This window comes from Curcuma longa, chromosome 6 (genome assembly GCF_044706935.1).
Source record: "Curcuma longa cultivar G26 ecotype Majalengka, Jawa Barat chromosome 6, ITB_CL_G26_1.1, whole genome shotgun sequence".
Classification (NCBI taxonomy): Eukaryota; Viridiplantae; Streptophyta; class Magnoliopsida; order Zingiberales; family Zingiberaceae; genus Curcuma; species Curcuma longa.
Window position 1 is genome coordinate 7,502,366 of NC_133866.1, and position 21,712 is coordinate 7,524,077.

The following is a 21,712-nucleotide window of genomic DNA, read 5'->3' on the forward strand; positions in this document are numbered from 1 at the left end:
GAAACCATGAAGGGGTAGAAAAGTTGATTAAAAAATCAAAATTTATTTTGAAGATTTATCTACAAATTAAAATTGAATAGTACAAATCTTGACTCGATTTGATTTGTCAATGACCTATTCAGGGTCATCAATGACTTTGTACCAAAAGTGTTTCATGCCCCTTGAGCAAAAAGATATTTATTGGCTTGAAAGATTAAGATTTTGTGTCAAATAAATACAATCACACTCTCAGTGACCCTTAAATATATCCATATTATTTATTTTTTTCAAAATTTAGAGATCTTTAGATTTTTCAAATGAGTTTTGACCAGATTTAAAAACCTGATTTTTTTTTTAATCAAATTTACAATGTTGTACTCCTAGTTATCTCCGAATTAATTATTTGTATTCTTTTTTCTCACTAAATTTTAAATCTTTTGGGTCCAAAGTAAACTTTTTGACGAAGGTCAGTCAATTCGTTGGAATTGAAAATGTCTAAATGAGCATTGTTGTACTCCTAGTCGGTCTTGATGTAGAACAAAGGCAAAGGCCTTCTTGGCGCCTTTGTGATTAGCCATCCTTTGTGATTTTGATGCCTACTAGGGCAAAAGGCCTTCTGTTCCGATGATGGTTTTATTATTATTATTATATTTTTTATAATTTAGATATTTAATTTTATAGTTTTCAATGTTTCAGAGTTGTTCACCCATTAAAAAAAAATTAATCTATAGAAAATTAATCTTGCATCACAGTTAGGAATCAATTCATTAATATCTGATTAACTATGGAAATACTTTATCGTTGGAGAACACTAATGATGATTTGATTAGCTCATATATAAAGTAGTTCAATTTAGTGTCTTATTGGAGAATTAAAGTACATAAGCATAGGCCATATTACATTATTATGAAAATAAATACTAGAATTGTGAAAATAAATAGAGGATCGGCGACACACGTTTGGATATCAACAACAAGAAGATCAGTCACTTGGTTTGACACCACCATTTCCTATCAGAACTCCCATGTACCTACAAATATCACCATCACAAAAAAAAAAAAAAACGCATTCATTAGTGATTAGACGCAAAAAAATTTATTATGACTGAAATTCAGTACTTGATTATTACCTGCCCAACATCATGACAGTGGCTTGAGGATTAGTTCCTGGGGAGAAACTGAAAGTGGACCCATCAATCACCCTGAGCCCATCCACGCCGATCACTCTGTACTCATGGTCGACCACTTTCCCTACTTCACACCCGCCATGGAAATGACTAATGGTGAGCACGAGGTCCCTGCAGTATTGCTCCAGCGAAGTGGCGGCCTGCGCACTTCTTGTTCTGTTATTGACGAGTAAGCTTGCAGTGAGAGCCTGCAAGTACTCCGCCGTTTGATTCGGATATCTGAATTTGGACAACGCTTGCGTATCGATCACTCTCATGACCGTCTGCAATGCCTCCACGCATGCTCTAAGATCCTCAGGCTCCGCGAAGTAGTTGTAAGTTACTGATGGATTGTCCTCTGGGTCGAGATTCTTTAGACGAAGATATCCTCGGGAGAGAGGCCTTGCCAATTTCTCAAATATTATGGCGCCTTGGGGAGAGTTGCCTCCCAAAATCGCTGCGATTAAGTAGCCCGTCGAGGACTCCATGTAGTAGCCCGGACGGATTCCGACAACTTGAGCCGAAGTGATAGTCAGTGGCTCCGGCGAAGGCACGGCGAAGACGTTCAACGGGTTGTCGGCAATGCCATGGCCGACCATCGGTTGGTCCAGGACCACCTCGATGCCGAAAGACTTGAGATGGTCCGCGGGGCCGACGCCGCTCAACATGAGCAACTGAGGGCTACCGAGAGCGCCGGCTGCCAGTATGATTTCGCCTGCTGAGAAGCCCTTGAGGCGGGCCTCGTGGATGTTGCCGGTTTCGTCCTTGTACACCACTCCGTACGCCTGCGGGTTCTTATGCTGGCCGTTAACGTTCTTGAACAAAATCCTCTGCGCAGTGGCTCGCAAGAGCACGGTGATCCTGGCGGGGTCGGCGTACTTGAGCAGATCGGCGGCTGTGTGGCGATGGCCGGTTGGGTCGAAAATGGTCCCCCCAACCTTGGTGCCTTCCAAGTGCTCGTAGGTGAAGCCGTTATCAGGGGTGACCCCGGCCTCCAGAAGCCCTGCCCTGAAGGCCGAAGTCCACTCCGTCAGCTGAGGCCGGAAAACCAACTCTCGCTCCACCCACCGGAACGACTGGTCGGCCAGCTTCGGGTTCAATCCCATATCCATCACCTCCAGGCGGCTGGCGCGAGAGTAGAACCCGGCGTTGATGCAGGTGCCGCCGCCGAGGCAACGAGCTCGTGTATTGATGACGCCGTCCTCGGAGACGAAGCGCTGCGCCGGCGAGGTCGGGGTGAGGTAGGCGAGGTTCTCGGCCAAAGAGGCGAGGTTGGAAACGTTGGGATTCCCGTAAGGCGATCCGCCTCTTTCCAGCACCAACACGTCGAACCTCTTCGAGAGGGTGGCGGCCAAGGGGCAACCAGCTGTCCCGCCGCCGACGATGATGTAGTCGTGGTACGACACCCGTGGAGCATCTGCCGCATGCTTCACGAACCCATACGCTGACGCTGTTCACAAAAACCATGCATATACAACTAATTAAAAGGGCTCTTAATCATAAAAAAAAGTATTTATCAATTAAGAAAAGAAGAAACATTACAGTTCTGAGCATGGCAGATGCCACTGAAGATAATAATTGCAGCAGCAACAACAGAAATGAACATTCTTTTCCTTTCCAACGCCATGATTCACTAAATGCCACTTAGTTAATTAACAGCTTCTGCGGTGCAATGCATGTATTGGATTGATCCTTCAACCTTATATAAGCTAAGAATGACAGCCATAATTGACTAAGATAATAGTTAAGAAATACGTACTTCGAATAAAATATGATAAAATATATGTTAGTCACGTTTAGACCATTACTATAAGAAATATAGAAAAAGGAATTGGTCAATAAGATTTTAAAAATATAAAAATTAAGAATCCGGTCAATAATAATGACCCCGTCAATAAGATTTTAAAAATATAAAAAGCAGGTCAATAATAATGACCCCGTCAATAAGATTTTAAAAATATAAAAAGCAGGTCAATAATAATGACCCCGCTGATCCTTGAAAAGTAATTGCTGATCTATATATATTACGATATTGTGTTGATTTGATCTTTTAAAAATACATATTCTAATTCATTCTGTTGACAAAGATTTTAGAAGATATTTATTTTTCAACATAGTTTTCATTTCCTTAGCAAGTCAAGTCAAGACGATAAATAATTTATTAAAAACCACAAAGTGAAGATCAACTATGTTGCGTCATGCGTGGGGACTAGTATCAGTGATTTTTGAGCCCTGATAAAGCTGAGGATCAGGTCAATTATATATTGATGAAGGTAAATAAATAACAAATATAGAAAAAGGAATATGTCAATATATATATATTATACTATTGTGTTGATTTGATCTTTTAAAAATATATATTCTAATTCACTCAGTTGACAAAGATTTTAGAAGATATTTATTTTTCAACATTTTGTTTTAATTTCCATAGCAAGTCAAGACGATAAATAATTTATTAAAAACCACAAATTTAATTTCTTCAAAAACGTGAGAATTATATATTGATCATCTAGATATATTGATCATCTAGATGTGTTGATCGCAAGAGAAGATCAAATATGTTGCGTGGAGACTAGTATCAGTGACTTTTTATTATTCCTTATAAACGTGGATACTAACTTTTACCGTATGCTAATTAACAAAGCAAGCATATAAAATAGATTCACTTCCTATAGTTCAGATTGCTTTTAGACACCATGTGATTTGTTAATTAATTTTAAAATATTGTCTAGTTAAATTTCTTAAAAGAGGAATAATATAATGTTTTAAATGTGGTGAAAATATTTTCTATAAGATTCTCACGATAGTGTTCTTAGATGGGTCTTTTTTCATTTATATCTTTAACCTCTATTTAAGGCACACTGTTGTTGTATTACCCTTTAAACATTTTTTGTTGGTTTAATCAATCATTTTAGTTTTTTAGCCAAGAACATATGATATACTAAGGAAATATTTTCTTTTTTTTTCATTTTCATAGTATTGTTAGAGCTTCTCATCCAATTTTCTCATAAAGTCTATCAAAGAGAGGCCCCATGACCTTTCCCTCAGATGTATAATTATTTCTCTTAATTTTTGATTTTTCATCTAGTTGCACTTGCATACTTTTCTATTCTTCATATCATTATTTTCAATCATCATTACACTAGGAACGAGACCTTATAAATGTGAAACTTATTGACACTTATTTCTCTATACCTCTCTAATTCGATCAAACTCTTTTATCATTGCATTTTATAGTTTATTCTTGCATTCTCAATTATCATGACACTAAAGTTGCATGATCCATCATACACTTGGTTTGAGTCTTCACTAAGTGGATCATCTTTACCTTGTATTAAATTTCGTGTAAGAGGTCTTAAATTAAATATTCAACTGAAGTTCTTTTAAAGTGGTATAAGGTTACAATCTTATATATATTTGGCTTCTATTCCAATATTCCAAAATTTTTAAAAGTAATGTTGAAAAATAAAAAACATTAAGAAAAATATATAAACAGTTTCTTAAATACATTGTGAATCAAAATAAAAAAGTACATAAATGTTATTAACAAACACTACAAATTTGTATTTTTTTCAAAGGAGACAATTAGTATGAATTCATTTCTATGGTGATTTTGGACTTAGGGTTATTTTGAATTGGGATTCCTTGACCTTTTTTTTATGTTCTAGTGCTAACCATTCCAATCACTTGACTTTTTAATGTAGAGTTTGAAATGTCAAGCCGACCAACTCATAAGGAGCACTTGAGTTACATCTCAATAATTAAATATTGTAAAACTTAATACATAGAATGCTAATATAAGTATTTGAAATATTAAGAAATTTAACTTGTTAATATAGTACTTACAAATTTTTATTAAAGTAGTCTGAGTACTTAAGTTGCATATACCTCTTTTACTTGTTATTAAAAATCCGTAATTTGTAAAATCGCTAGTAGTAAACTTTTTTAATAATTTATTTTTGAATGAATGAGGCATCTTATCTGCATATATTTTAAAGTATATATTTTTAAGTAGGGGGTTTGATGTATTCCTTTAAAAATATTTTTGGTAGCCACGTATTACATATTTAAAAAATATTTTTGATGGATTAGCTTTTTCCATTAATTGGATGAAATTTGGAAAGGGTAGTTCTATTCCCAAATTTTATTATTATGATTTTAGTTTGAAATAAAATTTGGTGTTTTTGTTTGAGATTCCTTATGTTTTTTGAATTTGTGATTAGTGGATAGCAAAGATGTTAATCGTCCATATATATTTTACTTTTACTTAATTTGAATTGGTTCTTACCGAGTTTAGTACAGATCAGTGCTAAATCCCACAAGATTTATGTTAATTAGATATTTTAGCAATTAATTAGTTAAGTTTTAGTCAACTAACAAACTACTCGTTGACATAAAATTACAAGCACTTGTGCAAGCTTATCCATATAAAACTTGAGGCTATAAATAAAGTGCAAAAGATATCGTAAATTAATCACTTAGTGGTTTTGACATGATCCCACGCTTTTCATGTTTGTAGCAAACCGCGTTTGGTAGAGCTCAAGTGCTGAGATGGTGGAGTCAACAACCTCTAGGATCAAGTCGTGCATATATGATGGAGTCGAGATTGGACGAGCCACTCAGTCGGGCGTGAACAACGACAAAGGGCGGGGGCGATGTGTTGTGTTAGGAGTAACTAAAGAGTCAGGATTATATGAGAGACCTAAGCCAAGGACCCAAACATCTTTCCAAAGTGAGTCTGTCAACTTATGCTATGCTTCCCGAGTGAGCCTATTGGTTAGGGCTATGCTTCATGAGTGAGACTATTGGCTGGGGTTATGCTTCCCAGATTGATTTGACTCGCCTAAGTTTCTTGGGCTCAATGGACTGAGTCAGCTCAACTTAACTCGGACTCACCTTTGATCAAACTTGATTTTGACTGAAATAGGTTTGACTTTGACTTACAGCTTAGCATAACTCTCGACTCCACTAGCACATGGGGAGACCTAAAGGCGATGGAATTTCGTACTGTTTCAATTTCTCCTAAACAAAAAAATGTATAGGGACAGAACTTTTCCAAGCAACCCACATGATCAATCAGACATGTGTTTGATCGATCAAGTAAGTTCTTGACCGATCAAAGCATACCTTGATCGAAGCATAAGATCGTTGGCCTCTTGTATTGGTATTCAAGATTCATACAAAAAAATAACTACGCAGCGGAATATTAAACTAGTTATACCTTTCCTTAAGATTGTATGGATGATAATTTGTAGCCGAAAACCTCCTGACCTTCTATTGTATTCCTCTCCTTTTCTTGGACCTCGTGTGGGTGACGATCTCCCAAAAGAATAACCACCCACTTCTCCTTCCCTAAGAGCCTTAGCCGCCGGCCTCCTAGGAAAAACTAGGGTTGGGGCGCCGCCTCCTCTCTTCTTCTCCTTGCTTCCAAGCCGCCGGCCTCTCCAAGAGATTCTAGGGTTGGGGCGCCGCCTCCTCACCATTTGGATAAATACACACGCTGGATTTCGATTCTAAGCTTGGCTTCTTGCTAAGTATCAACTGCATATATTTTTAAAAAAATAATATTGGTATTCAAGAAACATCGAAGTGTTGACAACCAAACAAAAAAAAATAATGGAAGCAAATAGTGAAGGGTATAGATAGTCCCATTTCCATATAGATCAATCTTGAAATGACATTTCTAAGTCAACTTTCACACAACGAAAACAAATCAAGATTATTTCATAGAAATGTGAAAACTGCTTTCTATGAATTAAGCTGTAGACCGAATCAAACAGGTTCTACAAGTCTGTCTTCTTATCTGGATACTAGTTTATTTGCAAAACATCAAATGAATTTAAACATGTAACATTTAATAAAAATATTTAACACTGTCATATAAATCCGATTATACTAAAGCACAAAGATACCAAATAGTCTTACTTACAATTGCTTGGAGATCATGCCGCTGTCTGACCCATCTCACAATCTAGATTTAATAAACCGACATACAACGAAAAAAAATCCATAAGAAACAACGACAAATCCAACAACAAATCCAACAGAAACTACATATGGATCTTAAAAACCTAGGACTCAACTTAAAATGTTCTAATACCAATAAAATTGACATCAAATAAATCAAAAATCCACAAAATTAAAATGGACTTCACAACCTAGCACTCTGATACCATCAAATTGGTATCAGACAAACCAAGAATACCACGACAAATCCCAAAAGACCTAACCTCGCTCTGATACCACTAAATTGTCACGTCCCGAAAGATGACTGTCCGAAAAATTTCGACAACATCTCCCCTGTAACAATTCAACTTTTCCTGAATACAATTTTACATGGGGCCTACACAGCCACTCAACAACATACATATGTATTAAATCTACTAAACAAATGCCCACACAACCATAAACCTTATATCCAACACATGCAACAAACTAACAATCACAACAACAACCAAGCCACTTACAACAACGAAAAATCCCAAAGCACGATACAGAAGTTTTGCAGCGGAATTTTAACAAAATCCATATCCACATGAATACAAGCATAAATCCAACCACATATATACACCAAAACTCCACAAATCATGAATCGAAAACAAACCAAACCGATAACCAAATCAAACCAGAAAACCTTACAAAGTCACCCAAACTGGTACTTCTCCTGCTGTGAGATAGGGGCAGACTGGCAGATCTCCAAACTCCAAATGACGTCTTTATCTGTTACCTGGAGAGAAAACAAAGAGACCCCCAGGGTCTGGGTAGTGAGTATAAAATACTCATTAGGTATAAACAAGTGCACAACATGTTAATATGTAAGATAGTAGTAGGATAGCATACGAAATCAATAATCTAGGTATAACAGCAAATATCATGCAACTCAATCATAGACATATATCAGAAAGTGTAAAAGCTACAGTCCTGTAATAATCAGTGCAATGATCATAAATGCAGCAGACTACTATCAACAATGTATGCATATATGCAATGCATGGTCACTGTCTACACTCGCCACCCCCAGACACTCACCCAGTGCAGTGAACTGAGGCGCACGACAGGAAAACTGCACTCGCTCCAACAACAAACCACTACCAATAAGTGGGGAGTGGGCAGGGTCAAGAGGGTCAGTCTTGGTTGCACCCAACTTAGCGCAACAATTGCTCTCACTCTTGTGTCACTATCATACAGTGACAAGTGAGGCCAATAACAACAATAATGAACAACAAATCTATTACTACCATGTATGCGTCATGATGCTTAGTGCAACAATTAAGTCTATATCTAACCAGGCACAATCAACAGATCATAAAATAGTATCAAACAACAAGTAGCATGCTAATCACAGTAAAGCAACATCAGTACAGGTCAACAGCATGAATCCATAATTATATATCATATCAAGTTCAGCATCTAAAATAGTAAAAATTATTAACAGGAAATTAACAACGAAAATAACTGTTTACTTACAAACAGTCCTGTGTTGACCAAGCACAGGAATACCCACCTGATATACGCACTTCGATAAAGAACACCTCGTGTGTAATAAGATCAACCGTCAAAGTCCTGCAATAAGAATAACAATGTTTCTAAATGCAACGACATATATATATAACTCCCATCCAAGAACCCTAGCCAAGTTTTAAGGATGGTTTACCCCATCCAAATCAATCTAACCCGGAGTTAGACTAATCTACTATTTAGATCCTATTTATTATCATCTAAACTTTTATTTTCTCTTTCTAAGGCATACTGATTATTTCTTGTTCCTGAAACTTAGCACTCCCACAAATTACAATTTTAGTCATAATTATACCAAATAAGTAGCACTGTCTTAAGAATTATTTAAAACGAACAGATGAAATCATGAAATAATCATTAAATTGAATCAAATTTCTTCAAGCATAAACTTGAATAAGTGCACTGCTTGCTTTACCTCTTTTTACGTGACGAAATAAAAATGCATCTTTATCCTATCGTTTTAACCATCAATGTTATGAATCTTATAGAGCCATAAGCATATCAAACATTTGCTTGGAAGCCATGCTTCAGCCCCTATGTTCTGTTTTGAATTTTTTTTTTTTTTTTTGGTTGCTTTTAAAAGCAGTATCATAGCAAAGCTAACTTTATCAGTATGATTCTATCAGTTTGCATCTCAAATGTCTATCCCTCTGAATCAATATCAACCGATCATTCCTACAATCCCCAAATAGCAAACACAACATTCTTACCTCTGATTGAAGCCGTATAAACCCTAGATTCCAGCCCAATTTCAATCCTTCCCCCGCTGTCAAGCACCGCCGACAACTCCACCAAATCTTAGTTCTTAGAGCCTAGAACTTTCGGCTCTTGAACTCGCGAGAGAGGAAGGGAGGCAACGCTCGAAGGCCTCTGTTCGGGAAGAAGAAGAAGAACCGGAAGTGTCGGCTAGGGCTGTAGGTGTCGGCCGAAACTGCGGGCGTCGGCTGGGACCGCGGGCGTCGACTGCCCTCTCGACGGCGGCAACCAAGAATCGCGGCAGAGAACACCCACCGACCGCGAACTTGGGCAGAGGACAAGGGGTTGCGGCCGAACACAGGGCACGCGAGGGTTGGAAGGGCGACGCCTAGGGTTTGGCAGCCTCCCCTTTATCCCTTCTCCTCCGCAAACTCTTCCGCCGAGATCATGGTTTCAACCGGCGATTTCCCTCTTTCTTTTTTTTTTATTTTTTTTTTTTAAGAATTCCTAACGGGGGTTTAACTCAAATCCGAACCATTAACCTTTTTTTTTTCTGATTGGGCTTAAATTTTTGGGCTTTTGGGTCGGCCCACTTGCCCTAAATGGGCATATCTTACATTAAAACTATCCCCGGTCATATTAGAGGAACGAAATGCCTTGCTTGCCATCCAACAGGCTAAAGAGCGTAATGTTGCTACCGTCAATCCATCAGGGGACCTAGTTGTATTCACTGGGGGGTTACCAGCTCTTCCTCTAGCAGTGGTTGTGCCTGACTTTTTAGAGGAGTCAGATGGGTCACTAAGAATAAGCAAAAAAAGGCTTTGGTCCAGTGCAACAGAGTTATCCTGGCCTAGTTCCAACTCTCACATAACTGAGCCTGAGTTGGTGTAAACAACAACTTGTATTGAAGATATGAGTCCCTCATCACTACCTCATGCTCTAGTCACCACATCTCCCTCACAGTGTGAACTCCCTCCTCTAATAGATCTTCCTAAGTCATCAATTGTTAACCAAGGACTTGAGGAGAGCGAACCTCCAATGGTGGGCCTGAACTAGGAACAGGAGCCCCCATTTGAATGAAAACTAACATTGATTGGTGATATGATATTGATGTGGCAACATACGCATGATGAAGCGATGCAGCAATCTTCTATCAAATTTGTAGAGACGTGAGTCCTGGGCATGATTGGAGTAAGAATTTCGTAGAATTAGGATGTTCCTTTAATTAACTATTACTAATTTAATTTATATAGAAGATATGGACTGAGGCATTGGAATTAACCACTCGAGTTTTAGGCCTCATTCGACCCCGACAAACCTTAAGGGCAAAGGTGGCTGATTTGGAGGCGAGGTAGGCTCCTCCCAATCATGAGTTAGAGGAGATGAAGATGATAGTAGAGTGGTTCAAGGTGGAGCTTGGAGAACAAGCAGAACAGTTGAGTCTGAAGTAACAACAATTAGATGCTACTGAGGCTAAGGTGGCGTCCCTGAAAAGCGAACATAAGACTCGGGTGAAAGGGCTGAAATCATGAGCTTTTTTCGAAGAGAAAAGAAGAAAGAAAACTTTTGAGGCACTGGCCCAAGTGGAGGGTAAGTTAGAGACTCGGGAGGCTAAGCTAAAAAACACAAGCTCCTTACTAGAAAGGGAGATGTTTGAAATCGAGTCTTGGAGGGCAGAGGTAGAGAGCTTGAAGAGCCAACTGGAAGCCCAGAAGGATGAGTTTAAGAGCTTCAAGGATAGGGAGGAGAGGTAGTGGGCTGCTAAGAAGGAGAAAATATATGAACAATTTGGTGACCGTGTAATAAAAATGGTCCGGTATGACTTTGAGAGAACTACAAAACATATTTGAGAAGCTATCCATCTTCCCTCCAACCTTCCCTTGAACCTGGAAAAAGTCTTCAACAAGATTCCCCTCGAAGACCTTGAAGGCGTAGAGTAGTTTTTTTAGGTTCTTGTAACTGAGGGTCATTTATTAATGTAAGATATCTTTTAACCTAGAATTAGAAAAAACTTTTGAATTTCAATTATGTACTTCCTGTTGGTATTTTTAATGAAGCAATTTCTCCTACATTACTAGATAGTTTTCATTATGTTGTGTATCAAATCAAGAGAATTGAGTAAGGACTCAAGTGTTGTTGACTCTAATGTGGTTGGCTGGAGTATGAGAACTAGAGAATTGTGAGCTTGGGTGTGAGAACTCAAGCGTTGTGGGCGAAAGTGAGGACTCGAGGGTTATCGGCTCGAGTGTGGGGTCTTGAGGGTTGTTGGCTTAAGTGTGATGTAACGACCGCCCTTCTTACCCCTAAGCCGATCCGTTATTTATACTTGTTAAAATCTACTATTAATTTAAACTAAGTACTTAACTCTAGGCAAAGTTATCCAAAGTTTGGATGCTCAAGTCTATCGGAATGGGCATTCCAGTCGACCTGATCTTGGATAAGTGCAGCAGAAGTCAAAGTATATCAAAACCCTCCACATCAGCATGAGTCGATCGGAACGTTGATTCTAGTCGACCTAAGCTCGAATAAGCGCAGTGGAAGTTGAAGTCTATCGATACCCTCCACATCAGCTTCGAGTCGACCGGAATAGGGACTCCAGTCGACTGGAAGGCGAAGTTAGCCGTGGAGGAAGAGGATCCCGGTCTACATAGGGTCGACCTGAGATGGACTCTAGTCGACCTGAGTGGATTATATAAGCAACTTCAACCAGAGGCTTCGTACAATAATTCTTACACTTCCACTATCAAAGTTTTGTCGAGCCAACGGTGTCTTGAGTGAGCAGAAGCAACCAATCAAGCCATTGTAACACCAGAATCGAGCCAGATTGAAGATCTACAAACCTCCGACAAATTGGTCTCCTCTCTGTTTTTTTCTTCCTGTGCACGAAGCACAGTGTCGCCGCTCTGCCTGCAGCCTACACCGACCCTGTCGGCGCCGGCCTCTTCGACTGCACTGCCTTACCAGCACCAGTCTCGCCACCAGCGCTAGCCTCGCCGCCGGAACCAGCTATCCGGCTCCAAGCCAACCTCGCCGGCAACAGGAGAACATATTGCTGGCCATGGACAGCGACTGTTCGCTGCCATAGGCGGGTGCTTGCCTCTCGCCGACGCTAGCCGCCGGCCTCTCGGAAACCACTCAGGGATCCTTCACCGGCAGCGGACAACAATAGTGAAATTCTGCGGGTCTATTGTAGCGAAAAGAGGGTCGGCCAGAACAGAGAAACGTTCAGAAAAATACTAACAGGTATTTCTTTCTAACACAGGCTCTGATACCATTGAAGGAATATACCTGTTGAAGCGTGCCTCGTCTCCGGCTCCGGCGGCAAAGATCGCTTCTGTCGGAAGAGTAATCACTTGACGGAAGACTCTCCACGAATCCACAAACCAAATCCTACGATTTGGCGTTCTTCTCCGGCAACCTCTTCTCCTCTTCACTTGGACGCAATCTCATACCCGGCACTCAGCCATCGAACCCTTGTCCCATCCTCTCCTCTCCCTTTAATAGGGAGAGGCTCTCTGCTCCACGGAGTGCAGATCATGCGGAGCATGGCGAGAACCGTGGGTGGTGGACGGGCGGTTACAAAACTGCCAACAAGACATGTAGGTAAGGTATCTTAAAATTTCAATCTTAACAATAATGATGTCAAGAAGATCCTAATAAGAATGAATGGTAAAAGAAAGGAGATTTAATGCTACAAATGTAAAGAGGGGCACATGAATGGACAATGTCCTAAATCAAAGAAAGCAAATGAATAGGGGGAATCAAAATTTGAAGAAAAGAAGAACATCAATAGCCTTAGCAACCACATGGGATGATCCCTTATCATCATAAGAAGAGAAAGAAAGCAACCAATGTATAAAACATATATAGCTCTCTTGGCACAAGATAAAGTGGTTCTCTCATCATCGACTTCTAAAGGTAATTCTAATTTTGATTTAGAAAATCATGCTAAATACTTTTTGGCAAAGCAAGATGAAATTTCATCTGATGATATGGAAGAAGCAAACACAAGTCAAGTGAGAGGAAATTAATAGTAGTTTAACGGCTCAATAAGGTAAGTAATTTCTCTATAGATGAATTATTAGATGTTGTTCCATCTTTTACTAGATCTTTCGATAAAACAAGAAGAAACAACATTCATTTAAAAAGCTTGTAGGTACTTTAGAAAACAAACTTGATGATATTATTTGCTCGCATAAGTCTAAAAATAAAAGGAAATAGAAGTAGAAAATAACAATTTGAAAAATCAAGTAAATACTTTAAAAAATGCCTTAATTAAAACAATCTACCATGGGCTCCAAATCCCAAAATATAATTATTGGAAGTCAAAGGTAAATTATAATAAAAATAATTTAGACTACAAGGAAAGAACTAATGAAAAGTCTTCTTATTCATTTCTTTTAAAAAAAATAAAATTATTTTAGATATCATAGTGGCCTGTATTTTTTATGATTCTAAAGGGGTCAATTCAGATGACGACTAAATTGGTAAAAGAGAGTGACCAGAGACTTGGTCATAGCCTCCAATCGCAAGCACTAAGTCAATGGAATTCTTAACTACTACAAAGGGAACTGCATGTTTGACCATGACTTTTTCTTTCAATCAAGTAAATTTCTTAGATAGACAATTCTTAAAGGTGCTAACTAACTTAGCCGTTAAAGTTTTTTAATAGTAGTTATTAAATCTTATTAAGAAAATATAATGATTTTATTAATCATATTATTCAACGTATTAGTAATATGGTTTAGGTGCATTTTAAGAATTTGATATGCATATTAAATGGTCAAGTACTTGTATAATGCATATAAAACTCATGGAGCTTTGGCACTTGATGGATAGAATTGTTGGTGTGGCAATCAAGGAGCTCAAGAGGAGTTTGAGGACATGAGAGTTTGGCTTGGATTTGGTAAGGTTACTGCACTAGACCTCAGGGAAGAGTTGGCGATGAACTCAAGAGTTGGAAGCTTGAATTGAAATTCTACTTGAATCGGGTTGCTGCCGCACCAAAGCTTGGGAAGGAGGTTAGTGGACACAAGGAGTTGAAGTTGTGGAGGCATGAGATCCTTGATAAATTGAGTGCTATAATTCTTTTTGTCATTGAACATGTAGTATCATTATTGTAACTATATGGTGATTGCATAGGTAGTAGATGAGGTGCCTAGGGTTTGGTTGTGAACTATTCGACCTTGGGATATATGTCCAAGTTGTAATTTATGAACTAGCTGGAGTCTTAGACTTTTATGCAGGCCTATGAAGTAGTTCAAACCAAATGAAGGAAAACTGCTTAAATGAACGTTGACTAGAAGGTTATTCAAGTTGAGTGGAGCATGTTAGTCAACTGAGAATTAGTGAATTCAAATAATTTATCAATCGATTTTCCTTTTTAACGTGGTGAAAATTTATTATCTCTACATCTCATGTGAGATAAAGTTATAAAACCGGTTCATTCTTAAAATTATGAAACTCTAAGATCGTTTCACCCAAATATTTCAGAAAATATTTCAGAGAATTTTGTATCTCGGAATATTTCCTCAACGAACATTAATATTTCAGAAATCAACTCTATAAAAGGTTGCTCATACCAATGGGCATAGTTTGCACACAAAACTCTAATTTCCTCAAGTCCTTATTTGAGCGTCGAAATGGCTTGCCGGGATCCACCCCAACACCATTCCAACTCTCTTTTTAAGTATTTTTCAGGTCCCTTTATCTCTCTAGGCGATTATCTTCGAAGAGAGTGCACGTCAGCAGTTCATGAACCGGTGGTTTGATCATCCCGGTGTATGGACCGGAACAAATTGATGTAGTCTGTAGGAAATCTGAGCTGAGATGCTACGATGGTTAGCATTAATATTCAGATGTAGGGAAGGATATTGATGCCACACTCAAGAAAGATGAGAAGGTAAGTGATAAGTCATGGGGGTTTTGATCGCCAAAAGTTGTCTTAATAAGATCAAGATTAGTTCTTTGTCTAAGAACCAAAGAAAGTTCTCATAATAGAGAAAACACTGATTTCATTCAAACTCAACATACCTTAGCCATACAAGAGTTCTCCTATATATAAACTTAGTGGAGGTTGAAACATTAACCTCTACCACACTTCCCACTAAGTTTTTAATATCCACTAAGACCCACGAGGCACTAATTATGCACCATTATCATGCATGCATGCATGACATTTATTTCCCACAATTCCCTAATACTAGCTTAGGAACTCCCAAAAAGCATTGAAAATCCACCAAAAGACATCAAAAGTCATTTTAGAAAATTCCCCCAAAAATACCTACGAAAATTGGACACTTGTAGACCTTGAATGCATCTTGGATCATGTAGATTTGGGCCTTCAAGTTTTGTCTTCATGTTGGCCCAATTTCACTTTCAAATTGAAGGAATGTGATCCATTTAGTTGTTGCCTCCATTGTGCATTGATCCTCCTTTTCCTTGTGCCTTTCAAAGCTTGCTTCATTCTCTTAGTCTTGGATCTTGTCATGGGTCCTCCCCCTTCAATGTCTCTTCCTCCTTGGCTTTGTCTTGTAAGCTTGTATCCACATCAAAGTGACTCGTAAAAAAAATGGAAGAGTCGAACGATCAGAACTTCCAGATTTCTAGTCAGTAGAGGCACGTTAAAGGATCAGGGTCTCGGGAGTCTGCAAGACAATAGAAGGGTAAGTGACCCTTTATGAGATATTTTGATTTCGAGGAAGACTCTGTGTTCCAGAGTAACATCCGATTAAGGAAGAAATGTTACAAGAGGCACACCATTCTAGGTTTGCGATACATTCGTGTGATACTCGTATGTATCGGGATTTGAAACGCTTCTATTAGTGGAATGACATGAAGAGATATATCACGGATTTTGTGGTGAGGTGTTTAGTCTGTCAGCAGATGAAGGCTGAGCACCAGAGAGACCAGCCAGGTTACTTCAGAAGATACCGGTACCCGAGTGGAAGTGGGAACGTATTATGATGGATTTCGTTACAGGTTTATCTTGGATCCGGAAGGGTCATGATGCGATTTGGGTAATCATTGATCGGTTAACCAAATTTACTCACTTCCTTCCGATATGTTAGACGGATTCGTTGGATCAGTTGGTGGAGTTGTATTACAGAGGGATTATCAGACTACATGGAGTCCTCTGAGTATTATTTCGAATAGAGATCCGCGCTTTACCTCATCCTACTCATGTTCTGAAAGAAGTCATCCATTCCACTTCGGTCCGATGCGTCTTATGAGGAGATGCCAGTGCGGATCCTTGACCATAAGTAGCGATAGTTGCAGAATACAATCATTCGACTTGTAAAAGTTAGGTGGCAGCACCATTCAGATGAGGAGGCTACGTGGGAGCTAGAGGATATTATCCGGGCTTGATACCCTCATCTATTTACTTGCAGTATGACTTTAATTATTATGGTAGTATAAATGAAGTAAATTTGGGGACCAAATTTTTATTAGTATTAGTGCCCAAAACCCGTTAAAAAGAAAAAGGGGTTAATGGTTTGGGTTTGGGTTAAACCCGAAACCCGTTAGGAATTCTTAAAAAAAGGGGGAAATCGCACGTTTTCGCCGGTTGAAAGCATGATCTCAGTGACAGAGTTTGCAAAGGAGAAGGGATAAAGGGGAGGCTGCCAAACTCTAGGCGCTGCCCTTCCAACCCTCGCGTGCCCTGTGTTCGGCCGCAACCCCTTGTCCTCTACCCAAGTTCGCGGTCGGTGGGTGTTCTCTGCCGTGATTCTTGGTTGCAGCCGTCGAGAGGGCAGTCGACGCCCGCGGTCCCAGCCGACTCCCGCAGTTCCGATCGACGCCTGCAGCCCTAGTCGACACTTTCGGTTCTTCTTTTTCTTCCGAACAGAAGTCATGTTTGATTCCCCTATAAAATAAAATAGTATTTGTTCCTCTATCATTTATAAAATAATGATTACGATGAAATTCAAAAATGACATCGTTATCAAGATAAAATTGGAGTACGAAGAGTAAATTTTTAGTAATAGATGGGACATGAAAGATGTTGCGCATGTGAAAAGTACAATTAAATCAATGAATATATATGTTTTCAAGATTAGTAATTTAATTTACAAACTTAAGTCTTTACCTACTTGCACTATATCCGAGCCATAGTATGATGTTACTTCTGTAAGGATATTGTAATATAATATGATATGATAAGTTTCTCCAGTGTTAATATATCATTCAGTAGATGAAAACTCTGATGGTTTACCAAGAGTAGGCACAGATGAGAGTACTTTAGGATAAATATGTGAAACAATCGATTATCTTAAAGCAGTAGAATCACTGATAAAATTTGTGTCAAATTATCTAGGACATTGAGTACTAATATGTCCAATTCGGAGACAAATTTGATATCTACTTCGAGTATTCGACATTAAAAATAAAAGCAAAAAGAAAAAATAAAAAAAAAAGAAAATAAGAAAAAAAACTACGATAAGAAAAGAGAAGAAATAATATGTGCACTTGTTGTGATAGAAAAAAAATCACTATGAAAGGGGAAAAAATTAGAAAAATAGTTGCTCTAATACTAGGTTAGAGAAGGGTGACCGAACTAGAGAAGAGAAATGATGTAAAGAAATAAAACTTTTTGATTAATGATTTATCTATGAGGGATATAATTTATAATGATATTAGAGTACTCGATTAATTTAATTGGTGGTTGAGGAGACCCCAGTGAGGTTCTCTATCGGCAGGCATCGAAGGAAGGGAGTGGTAGTAGTCTTTACTCCTCTTCTCAAATTTCAGAGTGGAAGTAAGCAACGAAGGTGCTGCTTCTTAATTATTTGGTGGTAGAAGCGATCAATTTTCCTCTTGATTGAACCCTTCACAAAAATCTAACTCTCTTTGATCTTTTGCCCCTCTTTTGGACGATGGTGACTGGCAAGACAGAGCATACTAGGGAGAAAGAAAGCGTCGATTGAAAGCCTTCCAAAAAGTTTAAGAAGGCAGGGAAAGGGAATAGAGAACAGCATTTCCCCTCCTTTAAAATCGCCATCCTCCTTTGTCATGAAAGATGATGATCTTGATTTTCTGAGAGGTTCCATAACTCTGTTCATCTCATTGCAGCTCAATATTCTTAAATCTCAATTTTAAAAGAAAAGTTAGAATTGTCAAATGACATTCTTGTGCATTTGATCCTAACCTCCATCTTTGTACAATTTAATCTTTTTTTAAATTTATTATGACACCCAAAAGATACAGTCAATTAGATATTTAAATAATTAATTAGATAAATTTTAGTCAACTAACAAACTACTCATTGACAAATAAAATTAGAAGCACATGTAAAAACTTATCCATATAAAACTTGAGGCTATAAATAAAGTGCAAAAGAGACCATAAATTAGTCACTTAGTGGTTTTGACGTGATCCCACGCTTTTCATGTTTGTCGCGAACCATGTTAGATAGAGCTCAAGTGCTAGATGGCGGAGTCAATGGCCCCTAGGATCGAGTCGGGCATGATAGAGTCGAGAGTGGACGAGTCACTCAGTTGGGCGTGAACAGCAGGGTAGGGGGATGTGTTGTGTTAGGAGTGATTAAAGAGTTAGGATTATATGAGAGACCTAAGCCAAGAGACCAAGCATCTTTCTAAAGTGAGTCTGTCAACTTGTTCTATGCTTTCCAAGTGAGCCTATTGGCTGGGGCTATGCTCCTCAAATGATGGTTTTAGTTTTCATTTAAAGTAGATCAATTTAGTATCTTATTGGGGAATTAAAGTACATAAGCATAGATCATATTACATTTATTGTAAAAATAAATAGAGATCGGCTAAATACTTTTGAATATCAGCAAGAAGATCAGTCACTTGGTTCAACGCCACCATTGCCTATCAGAACTCCCATGTACCTACAAATATCATCATCACAAAAAACAGCGGCAGCGCATTCATTAGTGATTAGCCATGCTTTTATAATAATCAAAATTAGATTGTACGCTATTGTATGATTTTCTGACCACTGAAATTCAGAAGATCGATTATTACCTGCCCAACATCATGAGAGTAGCTTGAGGATTAGTTCCTGGGGAGAAACTGAAGGTGGATCCATCAATCACCCTGAGCCCGTTCACGCCGATCACTCTGTACTCATGGTCGACCACCTTCCCTACTTCACACCCGCCATGGAAATGACTAAGGGTGAGCACGAGGTCCCTGCAGTATTGCTCCAGCGAAGTGGCGTCCTGCGCACTTCTTGTTCTGTTGTTGACAACTAAGCTTGCAGTGAGAGCCTGCAAGTACTCCACCGTTTGATTTGGATTTCTGAATTGGGACAACGCTTGGGTATCGATCACTCTCATGACTGTCTGCAATGCCTCCACGCATGTTCTAAGATCTTCAGGCTCCGTGAAGTAGTTGTAGGTTACTGATGGATTGTCCTCTGGGTCGAGATTCTTCAGACGAAGATATCCTCGGGAGAGAGGATTTGCCAATTTCTCACCAATTAAGCCGCCTTGGTAGTTGCCTCCCAAAAGCGCTGCGGCCGCAAAGCCCGTCAAGGTCTCCACGTAGTAGCCCGGACGGATTCCGGCGACTTGAGGCATAGTGATAGTCAGTGGCTCAGGCGAAGGCACGGCGAAAATGTTCAACGGGTTGTCGGCAATGCCATGGCCGACCATCGACTGGTCCAGGACCACCTCGATGCCGAAAGACTTGAGATGGTCGGCGGGACCGACGCCGCTCAACATGAGCAACTGCGGGCTACCGAGAGCGCCGGCTGACAGTATGATTTCGCCTGTTGAGCCCTTGAGGCGGGCCTCGTGGATGTTGCCGGTTTCGTCCTTGTACACCACTCCGTACGCCTGCGGGTTCTTATGCTGGCCGGTAACGTTCTGGAACAAGATCCTCTGCGCAGTGGCTCGCAAGAGCACGGTGATCCTGGCGGGGTCGGCGTACTTGAGCAGATCGGCGGCTGTGTGGCGATGGCCGGTTGGGTCGAAAATGGTCCCCCCGACCTTGGTGCCTTCCAAGTGCTCGTAGGTGAAGCCGTTATCAGGGGTGACCCCGGCCGCCAGAAGCCCTGCTCTGAAGGCCGAAGTCCACTCCGTCAGCTGAGGCCTGAAAACCAACTCTCGCTCCACCCACCGGAACGACTGGTCGGCCAGCTTCGGGTTCAATCCCATATCCATCACGTCCCGGTTGCTGGCGCGCGAGTAGAACCCGGCGTTGATGCAGGTGCCGCCGCCAAGGGAACGAGCTCGTGTATTGAAGACGCCATCCTCGGAGACGAAACGCTGCGCCGGCGAGGTCGGGGTGAGGTAGGCGAGGTTCTCGACGAAAGAGGCGAGGTTGGAAATGTTGGGATTCCCATAAGGCGATCCGCCTCTTTCCAGCACCAACACGTCGAACCTCTCCGAGAGGGTAGCGGCCAAGGGGCAGCCAGCTGTCCCGCCGCCGACGATGATGTAGTCGTGGTACGACACCCGTGGAGCATCTGCCGCATGCTTCACGAACCCGTACTCTGACGCTGTTCACAAAAACCATGCATATACAACTAATTACGATATTTAACATGGATTAAAAGGGCTCTTAATCATAAAAAAAAAGTATTTATCAATTAAGAAAAGAAGAAACATTACAGTTCTGAGCATAGCAGATGCCACTGAAGATAATAATTGCAGCAGCAACAACAGAAATGAACATTCTTTTGCTTTCCAACGCCATGATTCACTAAATGCCACTTAGTTAATTAACAGCTTCTGCGATGCAGTGCATGTATTGGATTGATCCTTCTACTTTATATAAGCTAAGAATGACAGCCATATTCTAAGAATGACTGAGATCTCATCTGAGAAGATAATAGTTAAGAAATACGTCGAATAAAATATGATTAAATATATATTAGTTACGTTTAGACCATTACTATAAGTTTTCGCGTGGGGAGACTATTATAACTTCTAAATAAATAAAATAAGAAATATAGAAAAAGGAACAGGTCAATAAGATTCTTAAACTATAAAAACAAAAAGGTCAATAATAATGACCCCGCTGATTGTTGAAACGTAATTGCTGATCTAGATTGTGTTGATTTGATCTTTTAAAAATATTTATTCTAATTCATTCAATTGACAAAGATTTAGAAGATATTTATTTTTCAACAGTTTCGTTTCCTTAGCAAGTCAAGACGATAAACAATTTATTAAAAACCACAAAGTTTCTTCAGAAACGTGAGAATATAATTATATATTGATGTGTTGACATGACCCCAAGTCAAGTCAACTATGTTGCGTCATGCGTGGGGACAGTATCAGTGACTTTTGAGCCCTGACAAAGCTGATGATCTAGGTTAAATTGAATTATTATTCTACCCTAGAAAACAAGAATATAAAATAGATTCACTTCTTATAGTTCA

At 39.5% G+C, this 21,712-nt stretch overlaps 2 protein-coding genes and 1 long non-coding RNA gene across 3 annotated transcripts; all 3 read right to left on the minus strand.

Annotated features, from left to right (window-relative positions):
* Positions 1–817: 817 nt before the first annotated feature.
* LOC141830938 (protein HOTHEAD-like) lies at positions 818–2,750 on the minus strand. The gene is made up of 3 exons (XM_074718388.1): positions 2,687–2,750; positions 1,109–2,594; positions 818–1,009 (listed from the first exon to the last, which is right to left on the minus strand). The coding sequence occupies exons 1-3, from the start codon at positions 2,748–2,750 to the stop codon at positions 961–963; spliced, it is 1,599 nt and encodes a 532-aa protein (XP_074574489.1). The 3' UTR covers positions 818–960.
* Positions 2,751–6,986: 4,236 nt separating this feature from the next.
* Positions 6,987–9,816, minus strand: LOC141831191 (uncharacterized). The gene is made up of 3 exons (XR_012602018.1): positions 9,373–9,816; positions 8,649–8,707; positions 6,987–7,871 (listed from the first exon to the last, which is right to left on the minus strand). It is a non-coding gene; the product is annotated as an uncharacterized LOC141831191 (long non-coding RNA).
* A 9,313-nt stretch (positions 9,817–19,129) lies between these two features.
* On the minus strand, positions 19,130–21,041 carry LOC141830937 (protein HOTHEAD-like). Its single transcript, XM_074718387.1, has 3 exons — positions 20,940–21,041; positions 19,348–20,827; positions 19,130–19,211 (listed from the first exon to the last, which is right to left on the minus strand). Exons 1-3 carry the CDS (start codon positions 21,022–21,024, stop codon positions 19,163–19,165), a joined length of 1,614 nt encoding a protein of 537 aa, XP_074574488.1. The 5' UTR covers positions 21,025–21,041; the 3' UTR covers positions 19,130–19,162.
* Between the last annotated feature and the right edge of the window lie 671 nt (positions 21,042–21,712).

What these genes read in the sequence shown, in the direction of transcription:
- LOC141830938 (XM_074718388.1), bottom strand. Translation starts at nt 2,750, where the DNA reads ATGTTCATTTCTGTTGTTGCTGCTGCAATTATTATCTTCAGTGGCATC. An exon ending in CATCTGCCATGCTCAGAACT is followed by an intron (nt 2,595 to 2,686) that starts GTAATGTTTCTT and finishes TTTTGTGAACAG; the next exon opens with CGTCAGCGTATGGGTTCGTG. An exon ending in ACTGTCATGATGTTGGGCAG is followed by an intron (nt 1,010 to 1,108) that starts GTAATAATCAAG and finishes TGATATTTGTAG; the next exon opens with GTACATGGGAGTTCTGATAG.
- LOC141830937 (XM_074718387.1), bottom strand. Translation starts at nt 21,024, where the DNA reads ATGGCGTTGGAAAGCAAAAGAATGTTCATTTCTGTTGTTGCTGCTGCA. An exon ending in CATCTGCTATGCTCAGAACT is followed by an intron (nt 20,828 to 20,939) that starts GTAATGTTTCTT and finishes TTTTGTGAACAG; the next exon opens with CGTCAGAGTACGGGTTCGTG. An exon ending in ACTCTCATGATGTTGGGCAG is followed by an intron (nt 19,212 to 19,347) that starts GTAATAATCGAT and finishes TGATATTTGTAG; the next exon opens with GTACATGGGAGTTCTGATAG.